The sequence below is a fragment of the Phaenicophaeus curvirostris genome, chromosome 4, assembly GCF_032191515.1.
Source record: "Phaenicophaeus curvirostris isolate KB17595 chromosome 4, BPBGC_Pcur_1.0, whole genome shotgun sequence".
Classification (NCBI taxonomy): Eukaryota; Metazoa; Chordata; class Aves; order Cuculiformes; family Cuculidae; genus Phaenicophaeus; species Phaenicophaeus curvirostris.
The window spans coordinates 20691054-20708390 of record NC_091395.1 but is presented as its reverse complement, the minus strand read 5'-3'; the positions used below and the strand labels follow the sequence as shown (position 1 = coordinate 20708390).

At 41.3% G+C, this 17337-nt stretch overlaps 1 protein-coding gene across 3 annotated transcripts in view; it reads left to right on the top strand.

Moving 5' to 3' along the window:
• The window catches only part of TECRL (trans-2,3-enoyl-CoA reductase like), a 63352-nt gene that overhangs the window by 37645 nt on the left and 8370 nt on the right, over positions 1 to 17337 (top strand). For all 3 annotated transcript variants that reach the window (XM_069855458.1, XM_069855456.1, XM_069855457.1), the window contains exons 5-7: positions 8330 to 8445; positions 14149 to 14254; positions 16053 to 16125. In XM_069855458.1, the coding sequence (XP_069711559.1) occupies positions 8330 to 8445; positions 14149 to 14254; positions 16053 to 16125 (295 nt within the window). The remainder of the gene's footprint in view (positions 1 to 8329; positions 8446 to 14148; positions 14255 to 16052; positions 16126 to 17337) is intronic.

Here is a 17337-nt window from a genome sequence, read left to right as displayed (position 1 = left end):
CAGAAGGATCGAAATAGAACTGAGAAAACAGCATAGAATTGTGAAAAATATATTTTGCCCCCAGGTCTATGAATTTCATAAGATTAACCCTGAAACACAGTACTTGAGTAAATATTTTTTGTAACTGTTATTTTAAATTAGAGGTTGCTTGAATACTTTGACTCCTGAGAGCCTTAAAATACTGAGGCTGGCACCAGAACTGCTCCATTTGCTTGGATTATAGTTGCTTGGGTTGTGCATTTCTGCTTTGTGTTTGTACAGTCCCCCTCTTTGCATACCCTCCCTATTTGACTCTGATTCCACACAGCTCTGTAATGCAAACAAAAAATCATGCAGAGAAAACTGTTGATTCTCTCTGATCTGAATTAGCACTTTAATAGGCTGCTGCTGGTGTAAAACAGAGCTGGTTGAAAAACGGAACTGTAATTAATAGGTTTAAGATTATACTATACATTATTTTTCTGGAACAGTTTCATATTTTCCAATTAAAAAAAATTCTCAATTCAGAAACGTAAAGAGAGTGTCTAGTACTTATTCAAACCATAGAACATCTTTGAAATGTGAATATCCATGCTTTCACTAATTGGTCTTGTCTCTTCCAGTGGACAAGCAAAATTATCACTGAGTTAAATGTTGTGGAAAATGAATAAGAAGCCAAGAGATCTATATTTGAAGCCTTGTGGTTATGTATAGTGAGTGTACACAGTGGGGAAGTGCATGTTGTACTGAATAACAAGATGTGCCCATTCTCTTGGCAGTGGAGGCAGTGTTTTCATCAGCGTGGTTCTCTCCTCTTACTCACACAGTGCACACGTACTGAAGATTTTCTGTCTTGTGAACGTGGGTGGGTGGTGAATAGGGGAGGAGCAGTTTGCTCTGACTGTGGCTTGGCAGAGCTCACTCAGTTGGTCCTGTAAATGTGGAACAATCCCATGAAATCTTGGAATGAGTATGATACAAAGCAATTTATGAGTATTGATGGATTTGAAAAAGGGGCAGCCAAACTGCTGCAGACTTGTTTTCTCCACCTGCTCTAGAACGAGGTCAGCTTTGAGCTTCCCATGGGGGAAAACTTAAGATTTTTTCCTAATTTGGGAATGGAAAAAATTACTTCAATAAAAGTTTATAACCTCTCAATGGGATGTAGAAGTACAGACAGTTATAACAGAAGAAGAGATATAGGATATGAGGAACTGAAGGAACAATAGGGGTGGTAATTCCAGCAAACTAGTTAAGATCAATGTTGGAATACTCATATGATCGTTACTTAGGAAGGAATTTGAGATGAAGGTAAGAGAGAACATTGAAGATCTGCAGGATGCACCAGTGGACAATGTCACTGAATATATTTCTCAGTGGATACATAACAGAACTTTCATATTTTATTGCCAATTCAAACACAGTTGTGGGCCAGGACCCTACAAATTGAATAAGACTTCCAGGGAATTGTGGGTACCTGGAAAACTTAGCAGCAGTGCCAAATAACATGTTGTTCTGTGTAAATCTGTGGGTGACTTAAGAACAACTACAATAAAATGCCAAAGGGAGAGAAATGCTCAAACAGATTTTCATTGCTAAATCTCTTCATCAATAAATAATTTGATCATACGAGATGAGCTCCAGGAAAAAAAAAAGGAAGTCACTGTTTACAGCACCCTTTCAAACTACAATTATTTGTAATGCAAAGCACCTCCTTTACACAGCTAAGTTTGTACTTGTAGCAGGCTTCTGCTTGAACACACAGTAAATGTTGTTGTATCTTAGCACAGCTAGCCAAGTCGCAAGCTGATCCCAGTCAAATGCTATGAACTTTCAAAACACTGTAACATTTCACAAAAGCAAACTACACACACAAGACTAGTCTTATTTTTCATTTAATTAAGGCTAATAATTTTTAACCCCCAGGGTTATCAGGAAAGAACAGCTTGAGTTTACCTGATTTTTTGCCATGATTTTATATTCTTCATACCTTTCCTTGGGCCACATATACCTTTGGCACTTTGTTACTGCCTATTGGCAGCATGAAGTCAACTGATAAGGGAGGAGGAGACCTCTGAAACTACCCAGCTGGCTGCTTGGGATTCCTCAGACACTTCTACTAAGAAGATGTGTCAATTTTTCAGGTGCTAAAGGGAGCTAGGGAGCTACTGGTAAAATTAATTCTGAGGAGTGAATGTTTTAGTTGCTGTTGAGCACAGTACAGGCTGAAGGACCTGTACATAAGTGTTTATAGAAATACCCTTGAGTGTTTACTGCTTCTAATGCAAAAGAAGGTAGAGGGAATTCAGTAAATACAAACAAAACATGCTATTTTGTTCAGTTGCCCACAAATTTATGCTTAAACTCTTCCTGCTACTTAAGGAACAGAGAGCTTCTTGATGTGAAATGCTGATGAGTATAGGCCTTTTCCTATTTCTATTCAGAATGACTAGGGAAGTTGATAATTCATCAATTTACACAAATTTGAAAAGCTTCAGCCACTCTAGAATGCATAAACCTGGCAAAATTATTTTTTATGGGTAATTGTTGCCCAGACCCATACTGGAGGTAAGGAGAACACAGAAAGGAGACCGAAACAGCAGTGAACCAGTGTTCAAGGGGACCAGGTGACCCTTTGTCAGTCTTTGCCCACCTTTTCGGGTGACCCTGACAAGTCACTGAATTTCTCTGTGTCTCAGTTTCCAAATCTGTGGCAAGAAAATAACATTATATTCCTCTTTGGAAAGTGCTTTGAGACTTCTAGGTGAAAAGCACTGTGGAAAAAGCTGGTTGAGGTAATTAATACCAGCCAGGTATTATAGAGCACTATTTTGCTTGGATATCTACATAGCAGATGATAAAAATATGTTTTAAAATTATTCACGTTGTACGGTAGATTTAAAAATGCTGTCAAAGCGCTGTAAAGTTTTGGTAGCAAATTTAAACTCATGTTGGGGCTTGATTGCAAATTGAACTTTGGCACTTTGCTGAATATGTATAGGTACAAACACATATAACATGCATGTAAGTGTGTGGAAAAGAACAGCAGCTGCTAATTTGCAGCAATTTTCCTTTTTGACCAAGAAACATACAAAGGCTTATGGTCTCAGGGAAGAATCTTGACAGAGTATGAAGCAGTCTAATGCCAAACCGTGGTTTCAGACAGCTCAGTCTTAGGAGAAGAGACTGGAAGAAACTAGGATTTCACCTCCCTCTTCCCACAGAGAGGGCACAGGCCTGGCTCAGGGACAGCCAGCATCCATTACTGTTAAGTCTTCAGCTCCTGAAGCTGGTCTGAGTCAGCTGCAATTTGCCTATAAAATTCTACAGCAAATCCATCCATATCTCTGGTATTTACAGTAAATATTGAACTGAAGCCTGAAATACTCCTAGACACCAAATCAATGCAAAATCTGCCCAGACAAGGGAAGTTTCATGTGCCCCTGCATCCACTATTTATGTTTTGTAGAATGGATTAGCCAGTGCCATAAGAACAGGAACAAAAATCATTGACTATTCAAGCAGCCCTTAGGAATTGTACTACCTGGTGCAAAACTGCTGCCGTTGCAGATTTTTGCAAACATGAAAAACCAAAAATTTTTTAATGTGAAGAATTAGAGATGTTGCTAAAATTATGCCATTGTCGTCTCCAGGTAACTATATGACCTTTAATAAGGTATCAAAGTGCATGAAGTAGAAATTAGTCCAGAAATTAATAATGTTTCTTAATGATCATTAGCTCAAGAACAGTTGATGCTAGGCTTGTAAGAGGAGTCTAAGGTGTAGTTAGATGCTAAGTTTAATGTGATTTTTGGACTTGGGGTGGAGATTCAACTGCTTGCTTCTCTTTGGTTTCTCAGAAAACTAAGCTGCACTCTGTACACTCACACATTCTAATGGTCTGTCTGTCCAATATCATTAGATTCTCCTCTGTTTGCACTATGTAATGTCTCAGTCTGACCCTGGCTCAGACCTGCAACTAGCACCTTCATCTCACATTTATCAGAGAAACTAAGCTCTGTCTAATAGATAATTTATACACTGCAGATGCTTTTCCATCAAAGTTACCTGGGAAATGCTTGAGCTGCTTTTTACCTCTTGCTGTGCCAATAGTTTCAGGCAATGACCCAAAGTCATTGTCCTGGCTGCAAGTATTATCCTCATATCATGTCCTCTGCTTCCCCTGCTTAAATCCAGACATCTCATTGGCAGTAGAAGAGAAAACATGACAACCAGCAATGATGAAATGGGAAACTGCCCCTACATGGCATGGAAAGAGCTGCAGGGACAGATCAGTATAGAAAAGGCTGTGTGCCCTTTTCTCAGCTCTGCTCTGCAGCTTGTCACAAATGAGATAATGTGAGACTATGCCAAAAGGCAACATGATACAAGATAGAGTGTGTTGTGTGGTCTTACAGAAAGGGTATGTTGTAAACATTACAGAAAGGAATTAGCTGATGCCCTCATGGGAAGATTGCTAATCCATGGGCTGTCAGTTTATAAAGATTCTGTTGGACTTTTCCAGACTCCCTCTCCTCCACCCCCTCTGTTTATAGTTTCCCTGTGTCCTTTTCTATCTTTTCGTAACCAGTATGCATGGTACTACTAACTCATATCAAAAAAACTTTCCATTCCCTGTATTAAACTTGTTGGGATGATGTCAGACACTATGCCAGCTGCCTCTACCAGCCAGAAAATTCACCTCACATTCTCTCAAATAACTTTAAAGATCCCCTTTCACCTCTGCTGCATTCATATTTCCATAAATATACTCTCTGCTCTGCCAAATAAAGCCTGAGATTATAATTCCGACCTGTATGTAACTCACTTCAGTAAGGTGTTACGGGCATGATCATCTGAACAGAGATAAAAGAAGCAGGTACAATCTGGGTCATGCAACATAATATGCCTTGCTGATTTGCAAATTAGCTATCCTATATGGTTTTTCCATTTGTCTCATCATCTGTTGATGATAAAGATTCTTATCTTGAGTCTTTTGGCATATTTCAGATTTCTGTTTTGTTCTTATGCAGTAGGTGTTTCCAGCTTAGGTATTAATTAAGCAGGTCCCCAAAGATCTGATAATTGAGACAGTTAATGAATATTGAGTTTAACACCCCATACAGAACTTATGCCTGGGAGAGGTTTGATTCAAGAACAGCACTTTATCTAAGCCACTGAGAAAAGTAGGTATGGAGTTTGGGTTAGAAGGTTCTCAATGATTATCTGTTTCCAACTCCTCTGCCATGGGCAGGTACACCTTCCCCCAGACCAGGCAGCTCAAAGCCTAGTTCAGCCTGGCTTTGAAGGCTTCCAGGGATGGAGTATCCACAACTTCTCTGGGCAACCTATTCCAGTGCCTCACCACCATTGGAGACAATCTTGCTATGAAAGGCTGAAATTTCAAAAATGTTTTTTACATTTCTACAGAAGAAAAATGCTGTGTTTTAAATTATCACTTTTGTTTTTTTGGTTGGTTTTACACAATGGTATTTCTTTTGTCCAGAAACTTCAAGTGATGGTGGTATTACTTCCAGGGTTTTATTTAAAATATGATTATTATTTTTCAGGATATGTCAGCAGGAAGTAGTATCTTAATAATTTCATAGGTTTTTTGAACGTCTGTAAAAATGATCCTCAATACAGCTAATAACTCCCCAGAACAATCAGTCAGTCAGTTATAGGATGAGTATCAAAATACTAGGTAGGCTTAAATGCATATATTCATTGAGAATCAATAATAAATTAATGGTACTTGCCTTTGATTGCCAATGATTAGAATCAATTGTAATTTTTTGTTAAGACTATCTTCCCTTCCACCCACTTGAACTTGTGGGATTTTTAGCAGAGTTTCTCTGTCTGCCTTTCTGGAACTCACTTTTCATTTCTGATCAATTTAAAATAAGCGGGCCAGACAAGGAGAGAAGAGGTTTCAGCATGGGAGATTTAACAGAGGGAAACAGACTGAAACTCATTCAAAACATAAAAAAATCCAAAACACTACAGCAAATTGAACCTCATCCTTTAAAACAGAATGCTACTGATCTCAACAATGTTCCAGTAGTGTGACTCAGTTATTACAAAGGCAAATACAATCCTGCCTGCCAGACAATACCTACTTTGATTGCAAATCTCACAGCTGACCCTGGACTGCCTGCCTCTGCATGAGCAATTAATGCTTTGTATTAGATGTGACTGACATACAGATAAGATGGGACCTTGTCTCCATCCTGTAAGGAAACCTGAGCATGCTGATGCTGCTCACCTCTACAAACCCTGATTCAAGAATGGCTGTTGGTGCTCTCAGCTCCCTCTCTAAATTGCGCTTCTGGGAGGCTCTGAATCCTCCTGCCTACATTTAATCGATGCCTCAATCAGTCACAGGGATTCATGTATCATGTGGCTGGTAGCTTGGGCTGTTATAGAGACTGGAATTTTACTAAGTTCTGAAGCTTTCCTTCTTCTTTCAGCATCTGAAATCAGCCAGGGGGTATGAGGTGCACTGCCAAGTGACCACAACTTAGTGCTTAGTCCTGCCAAACTTTTCCTGGCAGCTTCATAATATTCTCATGCCAAAGAGCTGATGAAGGCTGACAGTTAAGGGTATACTTTGTGGTGCAACTCATAGCTGAGAGAAAAATCTACACTGAAGAAAACAGCTTATTCCAAGCTCTTACACTGACCTGCCCAGACCAAGTTATCTGCACCTCTGTCTCAAGTGCCACCATTGTCTGTATTTGGTGTGTTAGGTTTTAATAGCAGGGCTGTCTCTTACGGAGTTTGCAGTGTCCAACACAGTGGGCTCACAGTTCGGAACAGACCAATACAACACCTAGAGCAAAACTCTAATAAGCCCTTGCCTGTGGTGTGTTCCACAATAATGTGAGCTCTTTGGCACTTCTTCATTAAATAGTTTCATACACACATACCTCAACTGCTCTTGGGATCATGGAGAGTCTAAATGGAGCACAGAAATCATGGTGCCACATGGAACAGAAGAGAATTTGACTTTCCTGGGTAGAAAACACCTAAGTCTTACTTTTGGAGACAAACTTGCTATGAAAGGCTGAAATTTCAAAAGGTTTCCCCCTCTAATAAAGGAAAAGAAATGGTACTGGGGGTCCCAAATGAAGAAAACCTAACTGAAGAATATTTCTGCAGGAAAATCTTTCTATTTCAATGCTCTTCCAAAGAGCAATTAGAAAAACAGCCCACTGGGGCCCAGACTGCCTTCCAAACACTACTTTTAAGAAAGCTAGTCTAAATTCAGTGCTGCTTCCTTAAGCCACAGGTATTTATCCATTATAATTCTACAGCAGTGCAAATTGCCACCTTAAAGCCGAACAGCCCACTAGTTAGGAATATTTATCCCTTAAGCAATACTGTGCACTTCAGTTACGATTTGCTGGATCTTGTAAATGTGTAGGACTACACTATTTACATTTTATTCTGAGTTTCCTTCTAGAGGACAGATGATAAATCCAGACCTCACATCACTCTAATTGAGTTTTACTTCCTCCAGCTGTTCATAGCTGCAGAGTGAGCCCTGAGAAAAGGCAATGCAGGCTGGACAAAACCAAAGCCAGAACCTAAAACTGAGTATAGCTCATGGCAGCACTATATCTCTGCCTTTTCTCCCTGCCTCCCCACACCCTCTATGTGTTCTGCAGCTAGCATTGGTGATAGCGGGGAGACAAAATTATGGTTTTTGTCTTACAGGGTAATTTTCTGATCCACTCTGCCCATCACAGGCTACTTCTCCTGATGCCTGCACAGGGACGAGTCCCACTCGGTCACTGAACAAAGGCTCAAATCACTATATACCAGGCAGGCAGGTCTTAGTCTTCCACCCACCACTAAATTTCAAGCAATGATCCTTCCCTTCCAGATGATTCTGCTAGTAACCAGTATTCAAAGCAATGTTTGTTTCTGTCATGCTTGGTTGGCTTTTAACTGATGCATTGCTTAGTTGCAAAAAACGCTGGCAGAAAGCAAGCTGACTTTTGCGTTTGGGCCTTGAATTTCAGTGATATTTCAATTCTAAATAAGGATATGATGGCACAGCCAAAAGCATAAAGAGGAGATAACAATGATTTTGACCGCCTTCCATGAAGCATTCCTGACTGGGTTAATGTCCTGCACAGAAACCTCTCTCTCATCACCTAGATGGATTTTACTCCTTTGCTAAAGAGATAGCATGGAAAACCCCCATGTGTCATTTAAGTCCTCAGAATGAAGACAAAATGACTTTTGAAGGATTAATAGGTATTGAGGATAGGTGTATTCTTTTTCTCCTGCCTTTATTGGTACAATTTCCTACTCTGATACAGATGTCTTTTTTGATTTCTAGTTTTTTCTGACAGAATACACTGGGCCTCTTCTAATATATCTGCTCTTTTACATCCGCCTCTCAACTATTTATGATCAAGTGGAAAGTACGAAGAGCCTCCGCCATCCAGTGGTTCAGTAAGTGACATTTGCATGAACTATATCCCTGGAGGACAGGGAGCCAGAGGGATGGAGACTGCATTCCAGGGCTGAGAAGGTTACAGGGGTTGTGAGGCAGCATGCCTGATCTCAGAGTCAGTTGGAATTTCAGACCATTCTTATCTTATAGAGGTTTGGCATTTTAGCAGTACTTAGAAGCCTGAAAAACATGGGATTCCAGTTGCAATAGTCCCTTCATCTGGTCACAGTGGGAGATACAGTATTTTGACCAAGTATTTTCCACTCTAGACATACAGCCTGAACAGAAGGTGAAATAATAAACACAGTGGGTAGTAACTCAAAGTCACACTTGAAAGAGAAGAGAGTACAAGACTTCAGGTGTCCCAATCACAGTCTCTTTACAGCGCATTGCCACTCATAAAGTAGCATCAACATCAAGCACAGAAGATAGCTACCCCATGTCAGCTCTCACCTAGGCACAACAAGGATGAATTTCAAGAGGTCTGCATGACTTGAGTCAGATCAAGAGCAAGTGAGAAACCCCAAAAAGGCATCATAGCAATTCAGAACTGGAAATCTGATTTTTGAAACTAACCTCTTCAAACTGTAATTGTTCCCCAAGGCCATACACGATGTATTTGAGTTCTGAACAACTTCTAAGAAATAGAACACTTCAGTGACAAACAAAACTAAGAGCTCAGCCACCTCTATAGAACAGTGAAGAGCACAGGTTTTATCTAGCAGTACAGCAGCAAATCAGAGGAGTTCATACATAAGCCACATAACTTTCCTTCTCTCTGTCAATGGAACACTAATGCTAACAAGGAAAATTAAACACCTCTGATATAATACAGTAGGAGCTGACTACAAGGCAACACAACCTACTTAGTCTGGTAGAACTCAATAGTGTGCCAAATAGCAATGAATAGAAGACAGAAAACCAAGTATTGGCTTTTTACAACTGTCAACAGCCCCTGCCATTCCCAAGCCTTTTGAAGAACTCCGGAAGAAACAAAGCAGACCTCATGAATGGGAGGGATTAAGAACTGTTACATACAAGAAAACGGCAAGTAGCTATATGCAGTAACTGCCAGGGAGGCTCAAGACACTGCCACCACCAACTGTACTGCTCTACAGGATGGCAGTTAATGCACCAGGCAGGCTGGGAACTTTCACGCTTAAGGAAATTACTACTCTTCACTGTGATTGCCTTCATTCTGTGGGATTACTGCCTGGCAGAGGAGTGGAATTTGATCAAGGAAAGCCTGTCAGCTGTAGAAGTTGGAGTACTCGAAGTGGGAAGACACACAGGGAATGAGGAGCCTTGGGGAACTGTGCAGCTTTTCTACAGCACTTCTCCACACTAAGATTGTGGAATCAAGAGAGCTGGTATACAGCATAGAAACACAGTGAGTAATATTACCATTAACAGATGGGGGGACAAAGACTTGGACAGCCATTAAGAGAGTTAGTGGACCTGGGAAAGAGAACACAGAATAATTGAATTCAAATCCAGAGCTGCAAGATGCTTGCCTTCCTTCTGTTGCTCATATACTTAAGAGGAGAGAGTTTCTGGTAGCACAGAAGAGCCAGTAGCAACATTACCTTCTTATAAGTGGGCAAGGGGTGTGCAGAATCCTTTCAGTGACCACTTCTAATGGGTTTATATGAGGTCCCCATCCTAAGGCAAAATAATTTTAAATTTCCCATCAAAGTCGGAATTTTACTCCAGACTTTGGATAAGTCATTAATTGTTTGAAATTTTCTTAGCTCAACTTTCTCTGGTTTAATTACTTTGAAATTGTTTAATCTTTGACTCTGGCTACAATACAAGATGCGTAATAGAGGTATTTGGGAATTCACATACTGAAAACCACTTTTCATTTATGTCTTGTAATTGGTTTGCAGTGAGACAGGCTCTGCTGGTATGGTAAATGTAACCAAGATAAAATGCCACTAGGAATCACTCTTGACATTTGTTTCTGAAACTCAGTCTCTGTGAACTGCAACTCATTCTCAGAAGCAAATCAGCAATGCCTATTATTATTTCATAATCTTCCTCAAAGGAGAATCAGTATAATAATTTCTACAATAATTACCTCATTTGTTTGTGATAGGCAACAAAAATGCCATCAGAATGGATTAACTTTACAACAAAATCTCATTTTGTTTCCACATGGAAATGAAAAAGAAACTGCTACCAGGTAGCTACTTAAGTCGGCAAAGGACAAGCAAACCATTCAGAAGATATTAATAATATTTTTAAATGTCAGACACCTCCCACAGGAGCATTAAGGTGGCCTAAAATGTGGGAGATATCTTTTGGAAAAGCACAGCAGATGCTTGCTTGTATACACAACAGTCTTGTTTTAATGTCTTGGCAGGGCTATGTATGACATTTGGGGCTTGAGGAGCTATTTTTTAATTCAAGGCTGATAAAAGTAAGTTTCTTCCTTGTGAAATGGAAGCAACATTGTATGACACTGAAAATGATCCAATTAAGCCTTCTTCCTCCAGCTACAGGAGGCTTCATGCTGGCAAGCTCTCATTCTACTGAGGGACTTCAACCACCCTGACAGAGAAGCACAGCAGGATGTAGGCAATCCAGGAGACTCCTAGAGTGCATTGAAGAAAATGTCTTAATCCAGCTAATAGAGACTCCCACCCGAGGGGATGCAATACTGGACCTGATGATCACCAGTACAAGTGAGCTCATCAGTGACACCAAGATCGGAGGCAGCCTGGGCTGCAGTGATCACACACTGGGGGAGTTCAAGGTACTGAGAAAGGTGGGACAGGTGAGGAGTATAGTCAGGAGACTAAATTTCAGGAAAGCAGACTTCCAGCTCTTCAAGGAGTTACTCAATAGGACCCCTGGGACACGGTCCGCAGGGACAAGGGAGCAGAACAGAGCTGGCAAATATTTAAGGATGCTTTCCATATAACGCAAGAGCTTTTAGTCCGCAGATGTAGGAAATCAGACAGGAAAGGGAAGAGACCGGTGTGGCTGAGTCAAGACCTGCTGGTCACAGTCAACCATAAGAGGGAACTGCACAGGCAGCGCAAGCAGGGACAGGGAACCTGGGAAGTTCACAGGGACACTGCCCGGTTGTGTAGGGATGAGGTCAGCAAGGCCAAGGCATAGCTGGAGCTGAACTTGGCCAGGGAAGTGAAGACTAACAAGAAGGGCTTCTACAGGTACATCAGTCAGAAAAGGAAGGTTAAAAAGAACATACCCCCACTGATGGATGAAAATGGTGACCTTGTATCAACACATGAGGAGAAGGCTGAGGTAATCAACAAATTTTTTGCCTTAGTCTTCACTGACAAACACTCTCCTCACCCACCTGGGTTAATGGACAACAAGATGGTGAACAGCAGGGTAAAATCCCTGCCACTGTAGAGGAGGATCAGGTTTGTGACCACTTGAGGAACTGGAACATATGTAAGTCTATGGGACCTGACAAGATGCATCCCAGAGTCCTGATGGAATTGGCTGGTGTAGCTGCCAAGCCACTCTCCATAGTATTTGAAAAGTCATGGCAATCGGAAGTCCGTGGTAACTGGAATAAGGATAACATTGTCCCCATTTTCAAAAAGGGTAGAAAAGACAAGCCTGGGAACTACTGACCTGTCAGCCTCACCTCTGTGCATCAGAAGATCATGGAACAGATCCTCCTAGAAGTCATGCTAAAACCCATGAAGGACAGGGAGGTGAATAGTGGCAGCCAACATGTCTTCACCAGGGGAAAGTCCTGCCTGACCAACATAATGGCTTTCTGTGATGGGGTAACCACAGCACTGGACACAGGAAAACCAACAGATGTGATCTATCTGTACTTCTGCAAAGCCTTTGACACGATCGCCCACAATATCCTTCTCTTTAAATTGGAGAGATATGTATTTGATGGGTGAAGTGTTCGGTGGACAAGGAATTGTTTGGATGTTCATATTCAGAGAATAGTAGTGAATGCCTCAAAGTCCACACGGAGATCCGTGACAAGTGGTGTCCTTCAGGGGTGTGTACTGGGAGCAGTGGTGTTTAATATCTTCATTAATGATATAGACAGCAAGATTGACTGTACCCTCTGTGAGTTTGCAGATGACACTAAGCTGGGTGGTGTAGTTGCCACATCGGCAGGATGGCATATCATCCAGAGGGACCTGGACAAGCTGGAGAATTGGGCCTCATGAGGTTCAACAAAGTCAAATGCAAGGTCCTACACCTGCGTCAGGGCAATCCACAGTTTCAGGCTGAGGGGTGATGTGGTTGAGAGCTGCTCTTCAGAGAAGGAGTTGAGGGTGCTGACTGATGAGAAGCCCAACATGAGCTGGCAACGTGCACTCGCAGCCCAGAAGGCCAACTGTATCCTGGGCTGCATCAAAAGAAATGCATCCAGCAGGTCAAGGAAGGTGATTCTGCCCCTCTATTCCTCTCTTGAGAGGCCTCACCTGGAATATTGTGCCCAGGTCTAGAATCATCAACACAAGAAGGATATGGAACTGTTGGAATGTGTCCAGAGGCAGGCTACAAAGATGATTAGAGGGCTGGAGCACCTCCCATACAAAGACAGGCTGAGAGAGTTGAGCTTGTTCAACCTGGGGAAGAGAAGGCTCTAGGAAGACCATATAGTGTCCTTCTAGTACCTGAAGGGGGCCTAGAAGAGAGCTGGGGAGGGACATTTTACATAGGCATGGAGTGATAGGATGAGGGGGAACAGGTATAACCTGGAGAGGGGCAGATTTAGACTGGACATAAGGAGGAATTTCTTCACGATGAGAGTGGTGAGGCACTGTAACAGGTTGCCAAGGGAATCATAGAATCAGAGAATAACCAGATTGGATAGGACCTCTTGGATCATTCGAGTCCAACCATTCCTATCTGCCATTAAAACATGTCCCTGAACACCTCATCCATATGTCTTTTAAATACCTCCAGGGATGGTGACAACCACTTCCCTGGGCAGCTTGTTCCAGTGCCCAATGACCCTTTCTGTGAAAAATTTCTTTCTGACATCTAGACTGAACCTCACCTGGTGCAGTTTGAGGCCATTCCCCCTTCTCTTGTCCCCTGTCACTTGGGAGAAGAGGCCAGCTCCCTCCTCTCCACAACCTCCTTTCAGGTAGTTGTAGAGAGCAATAAGGTCACCCCTCAGCCTCCTCTTCTCCAGGCTATACAACCTCAGCTCCCTCAGCTGTTCTTCACAGGACTTGTTCTCCAGCCCCTTCACCAGCTTCATTGCTCTTCTCTGGACACACTCCAGAGCCTCAACACCCTTCTTGTGGTGAGGGGCCCAGAACTGAACACAGGATTCGAGGTGTGGTCTCACCAGTGCCGAGTACAGAGGGAAAATAACCTCCCTGGACCTGCTGGTCATGCCAGTTGCGGATGTCCCATCCCTGGAAGTGTTCAAGGCCAGGTTGGATGGGGATTTGGGCAGCCTGAACTAGTGGGAGGTGTTCCAGCCTATCACAGGGGGGTTGGAGCTAGATGATCTTTAAAGTCCCTTCCAACCCAAACTACTCTATGATTCTATGATTCCATGATTCCATTAATCTTTGTTCTAGATGCTTCAATCAAAACAGTATCTTAAATCCCACAATTTCAGTGACTTTGCAGTTTTGGAATATTAGTCCTTATTCCTTTTGTGACATTAAATTATGAAGCAATGAAAAGCAATCTTTCACTTTTAATTTAATTTAATTTTTTTTTTCATTCAGCTTGGCTTGCTTCTGTCACTGTTCACACTACATCAGACGTCTTCTGGAGACACTATTTGTTCACAAGTTTTCGGGAGGGCACACTCCTCTGAAAAATATGATAAAGGTGACAGTATATTTATCATTTTGTGTAAGGGAGACAACCCTCATTTCAAAGCAGTCCTTGGAAGAAGACAGGTAGATATAAAATAATTTATTTTCTAGCTCCAGGAATTATGATTAGTCAAAATACGAATATAGGAAGAATTTCAGGTTCATGTCCCCAAGGATGTGAACTGAAATCAATGTCCATTTTAGCTTCTGCATATCAATGTCCACTTTGACTCCTCCATCTGAGGGGCTGATTGTCATGTCCAGGATATTTTTCAGACTGAATGCTATTTTATTATGAGATATGCTGCTGCAACATCTAGCAATGCTGACAGAAATCACACTTCACTTCCCCACGGCAATACAAATATAAAGCAAGAGACATGCATTGCATTAGGAAGCAAATATCAAGTACATACATTCTCCTTCTGCAGGTGGAAGCCATAGGAAGGAAGGCATTGAACTGGTCTAATGCCTTCTGTCACTGAAAGCCTCCTGACTTTCAACTGTGTGTTACTAGTCATAGGCCCTTCTTTCTTTTATTTGACATATTCAGTCTTGGGCATTTTGTATCACCCTTCTCCCATCCCACTCAGTGTGATGCAAAGACCCTCCCTTTAAAAGTTTTGCAATACATTCAAGATTTTTGTGAAATAGATAAGTGTATGGTCCTGATAGTATGTTCAACTCTATTCCAGTCAGAAAGGAGGTAATGAGATGCACAGTATTGTTGGTTTACAAGACACAGTGTTAAAACAAAAAACAAACAAACCAAAAAAAAAAAAGGAATATAAGATAAACCGCTTTGGAACCAGAGTGGCATTTCCAAAGTGATTCGTGTATGTGGGAGTTAAAGACCCACATTTACTATTGTCCCTCATGTCTGTGGTACATATACCACAGTGGCATTACATAAAAAGACTAAAAAGAGAAAGCTTGACTTGCAGCCTTACTTGTGGGATGAAGCTGTAGTGAGTCCCTGTACACTTCTCTTCCTGAGAAGGTACTGAGCATGGGACCCTTAACTTAGACATGCAGAAAGTCTCTATCCAGTCTCCAGAGTGGTTTCAGTTGTTTGGCTGGTGAGTTTTGTTTTTTTCTTTGTAAAAAGTACAGGAGCAATGCCACCTATGCAGGGTAAGAACATGGTCACATTATCTCTGCTTGGGCTTTCCCAAGCCCATGGCTTCAGTCACCATGCATAGACAGCTGGGGTATTGGTTTTTACCAAGAGAATGACGTGAGGATGAATCTATTGGAGTAGATGCAGTTTATAGCTCAAATATCTTCATAGGAACTGTGCAGCTTTTTTTTTTTTTTTTTTTTTTTTTTTTGGCTAGGGTTGAACCAGATCTATTTATTTTAATCTTTATTATTTCAGCTGGTTTAACATACTGTTTGGCTAGCTCTGTCTTGGATGAAAATGCAGACTTTCAGGTACGGTAGCAGCTCTGCTGAGTTAAACAGCCCTAGACTTTTAATAGCACAACTCAGAGAAATGTGCCCTTCAGCAAAAGACTCAACTAAGGAGAAAAAACCCAAACAAACCCCAAAACATCAATTCCTACCTCAGGCATAAAACACATTCAGCACAATCTAAACAATCTACACTGTGGGTTCTTTTATTTATTTATTTATTTAGAGGCTTCATAGTATCTTAAAAAGTTCTGTACTATGTGACTCAAGAAGACACTGAGAAGTCTTTCAATGATGATTTGGGGTTTGCACTTACCAGATTTTATATTTCTAAAGTTATGATTTGTACTTTCTTATCATCCTTTTCTAATGAAAATTGTGTCTTTTGTTTGCTCCAGGGCTGTGCCTTTTACTGGGGATTCACTTCCTGGATTGCATACTACATCAACCATCCACAGTATACCCCACCATGTAGGTATAAGTAGAACACACAATTGCCCGTGGTTTTAGAAAGCTTTCGGTGTACAACCTTAAGCCCTCTAAATCAATAGATGGCCCTTACATGAGATCCTGTGACTAATCTATTACTGTTACAGTGGTGTTAGTCTATACCACTTGTCAGTGCAGGAAGCACTCCTGCTGTGCCACTGCATGTATGTAACTGTTCAGAGATGTTCAATTGCTGGAAATGAACTGGAAATATTGGCCAGCTAGAGAAAATATGAAGATAGATATGTTTTGCTCATATTCACAATATTTGTATTAATGCAGGAGAGAACTAGAGCTGGTTGTAATTTCTTGGAGCAGATACCTATTTGCAAAAGATATATTATTTTCACGATATTTAAGATTTTTTTTTTTAGTGAGAAATCAGTAAATGTGAATCAGATAGCTCTGATGATAATAAAATAAAAATAGCATATATTTTGCTTCCAGATTTCATTCATGTCTTTGTTCCCATTCACTATACTATGTTGCTGCACTGCCTTTTCCTTCATGAGTTTTTTATTTTTATGTACCCTTTGAACTTTTGTCTGCTTTTGAGTGTAATTTGTATAAGTTTTAGTTCCAGCTGCTTTACTTTCATAGAATCGTGGAATCATAGAATGGTTTGGGTTGGAAGGGGCCAAAAATATCATCTATTTGCAACACCTCTGCCATACGCAGGAACACCTTCCACTGCATCAGGTTGCTTAAAGCCTCATCCAACCTGGCTAACACCTCCAGGGATGGGACATTTCACGACTTCTCTGGGCAACCTGTTCCAGTGCCTCACCACCCTCTCAGGAAAAAATGTCTCATTAATATCTAATCTAAATCCACTTTCTTTCAGCTTAAAACCATTACCCTTATTCCTATCCCAGCACTCCCTCATAAAGAGCCCCTCTCTATCTTTCCTCTCCAGCCCCCTTGAAGTACTGGAAGGCTGCTATATGGTCTACTGGGAGTCTTCTATTCTCTGGGCTAAACAAGTCCATTCTCTCAGCCTGTCCTCATAGCAGAGGTGCTCCAGCCTTATTGTCATTTTTGTCACCCTCCTCTGACCTTGCTCTAACAGATCCATATCCTTCCTGTGCTGAAGACTCCAGCACTGAATGCAGTACTCCAGGTGAGGTCTCACAAGAATGGAGTAGAGGGGGAGAATCACCTTCTTCAACCTCAAGTGGTCACACTTCTTTTGAT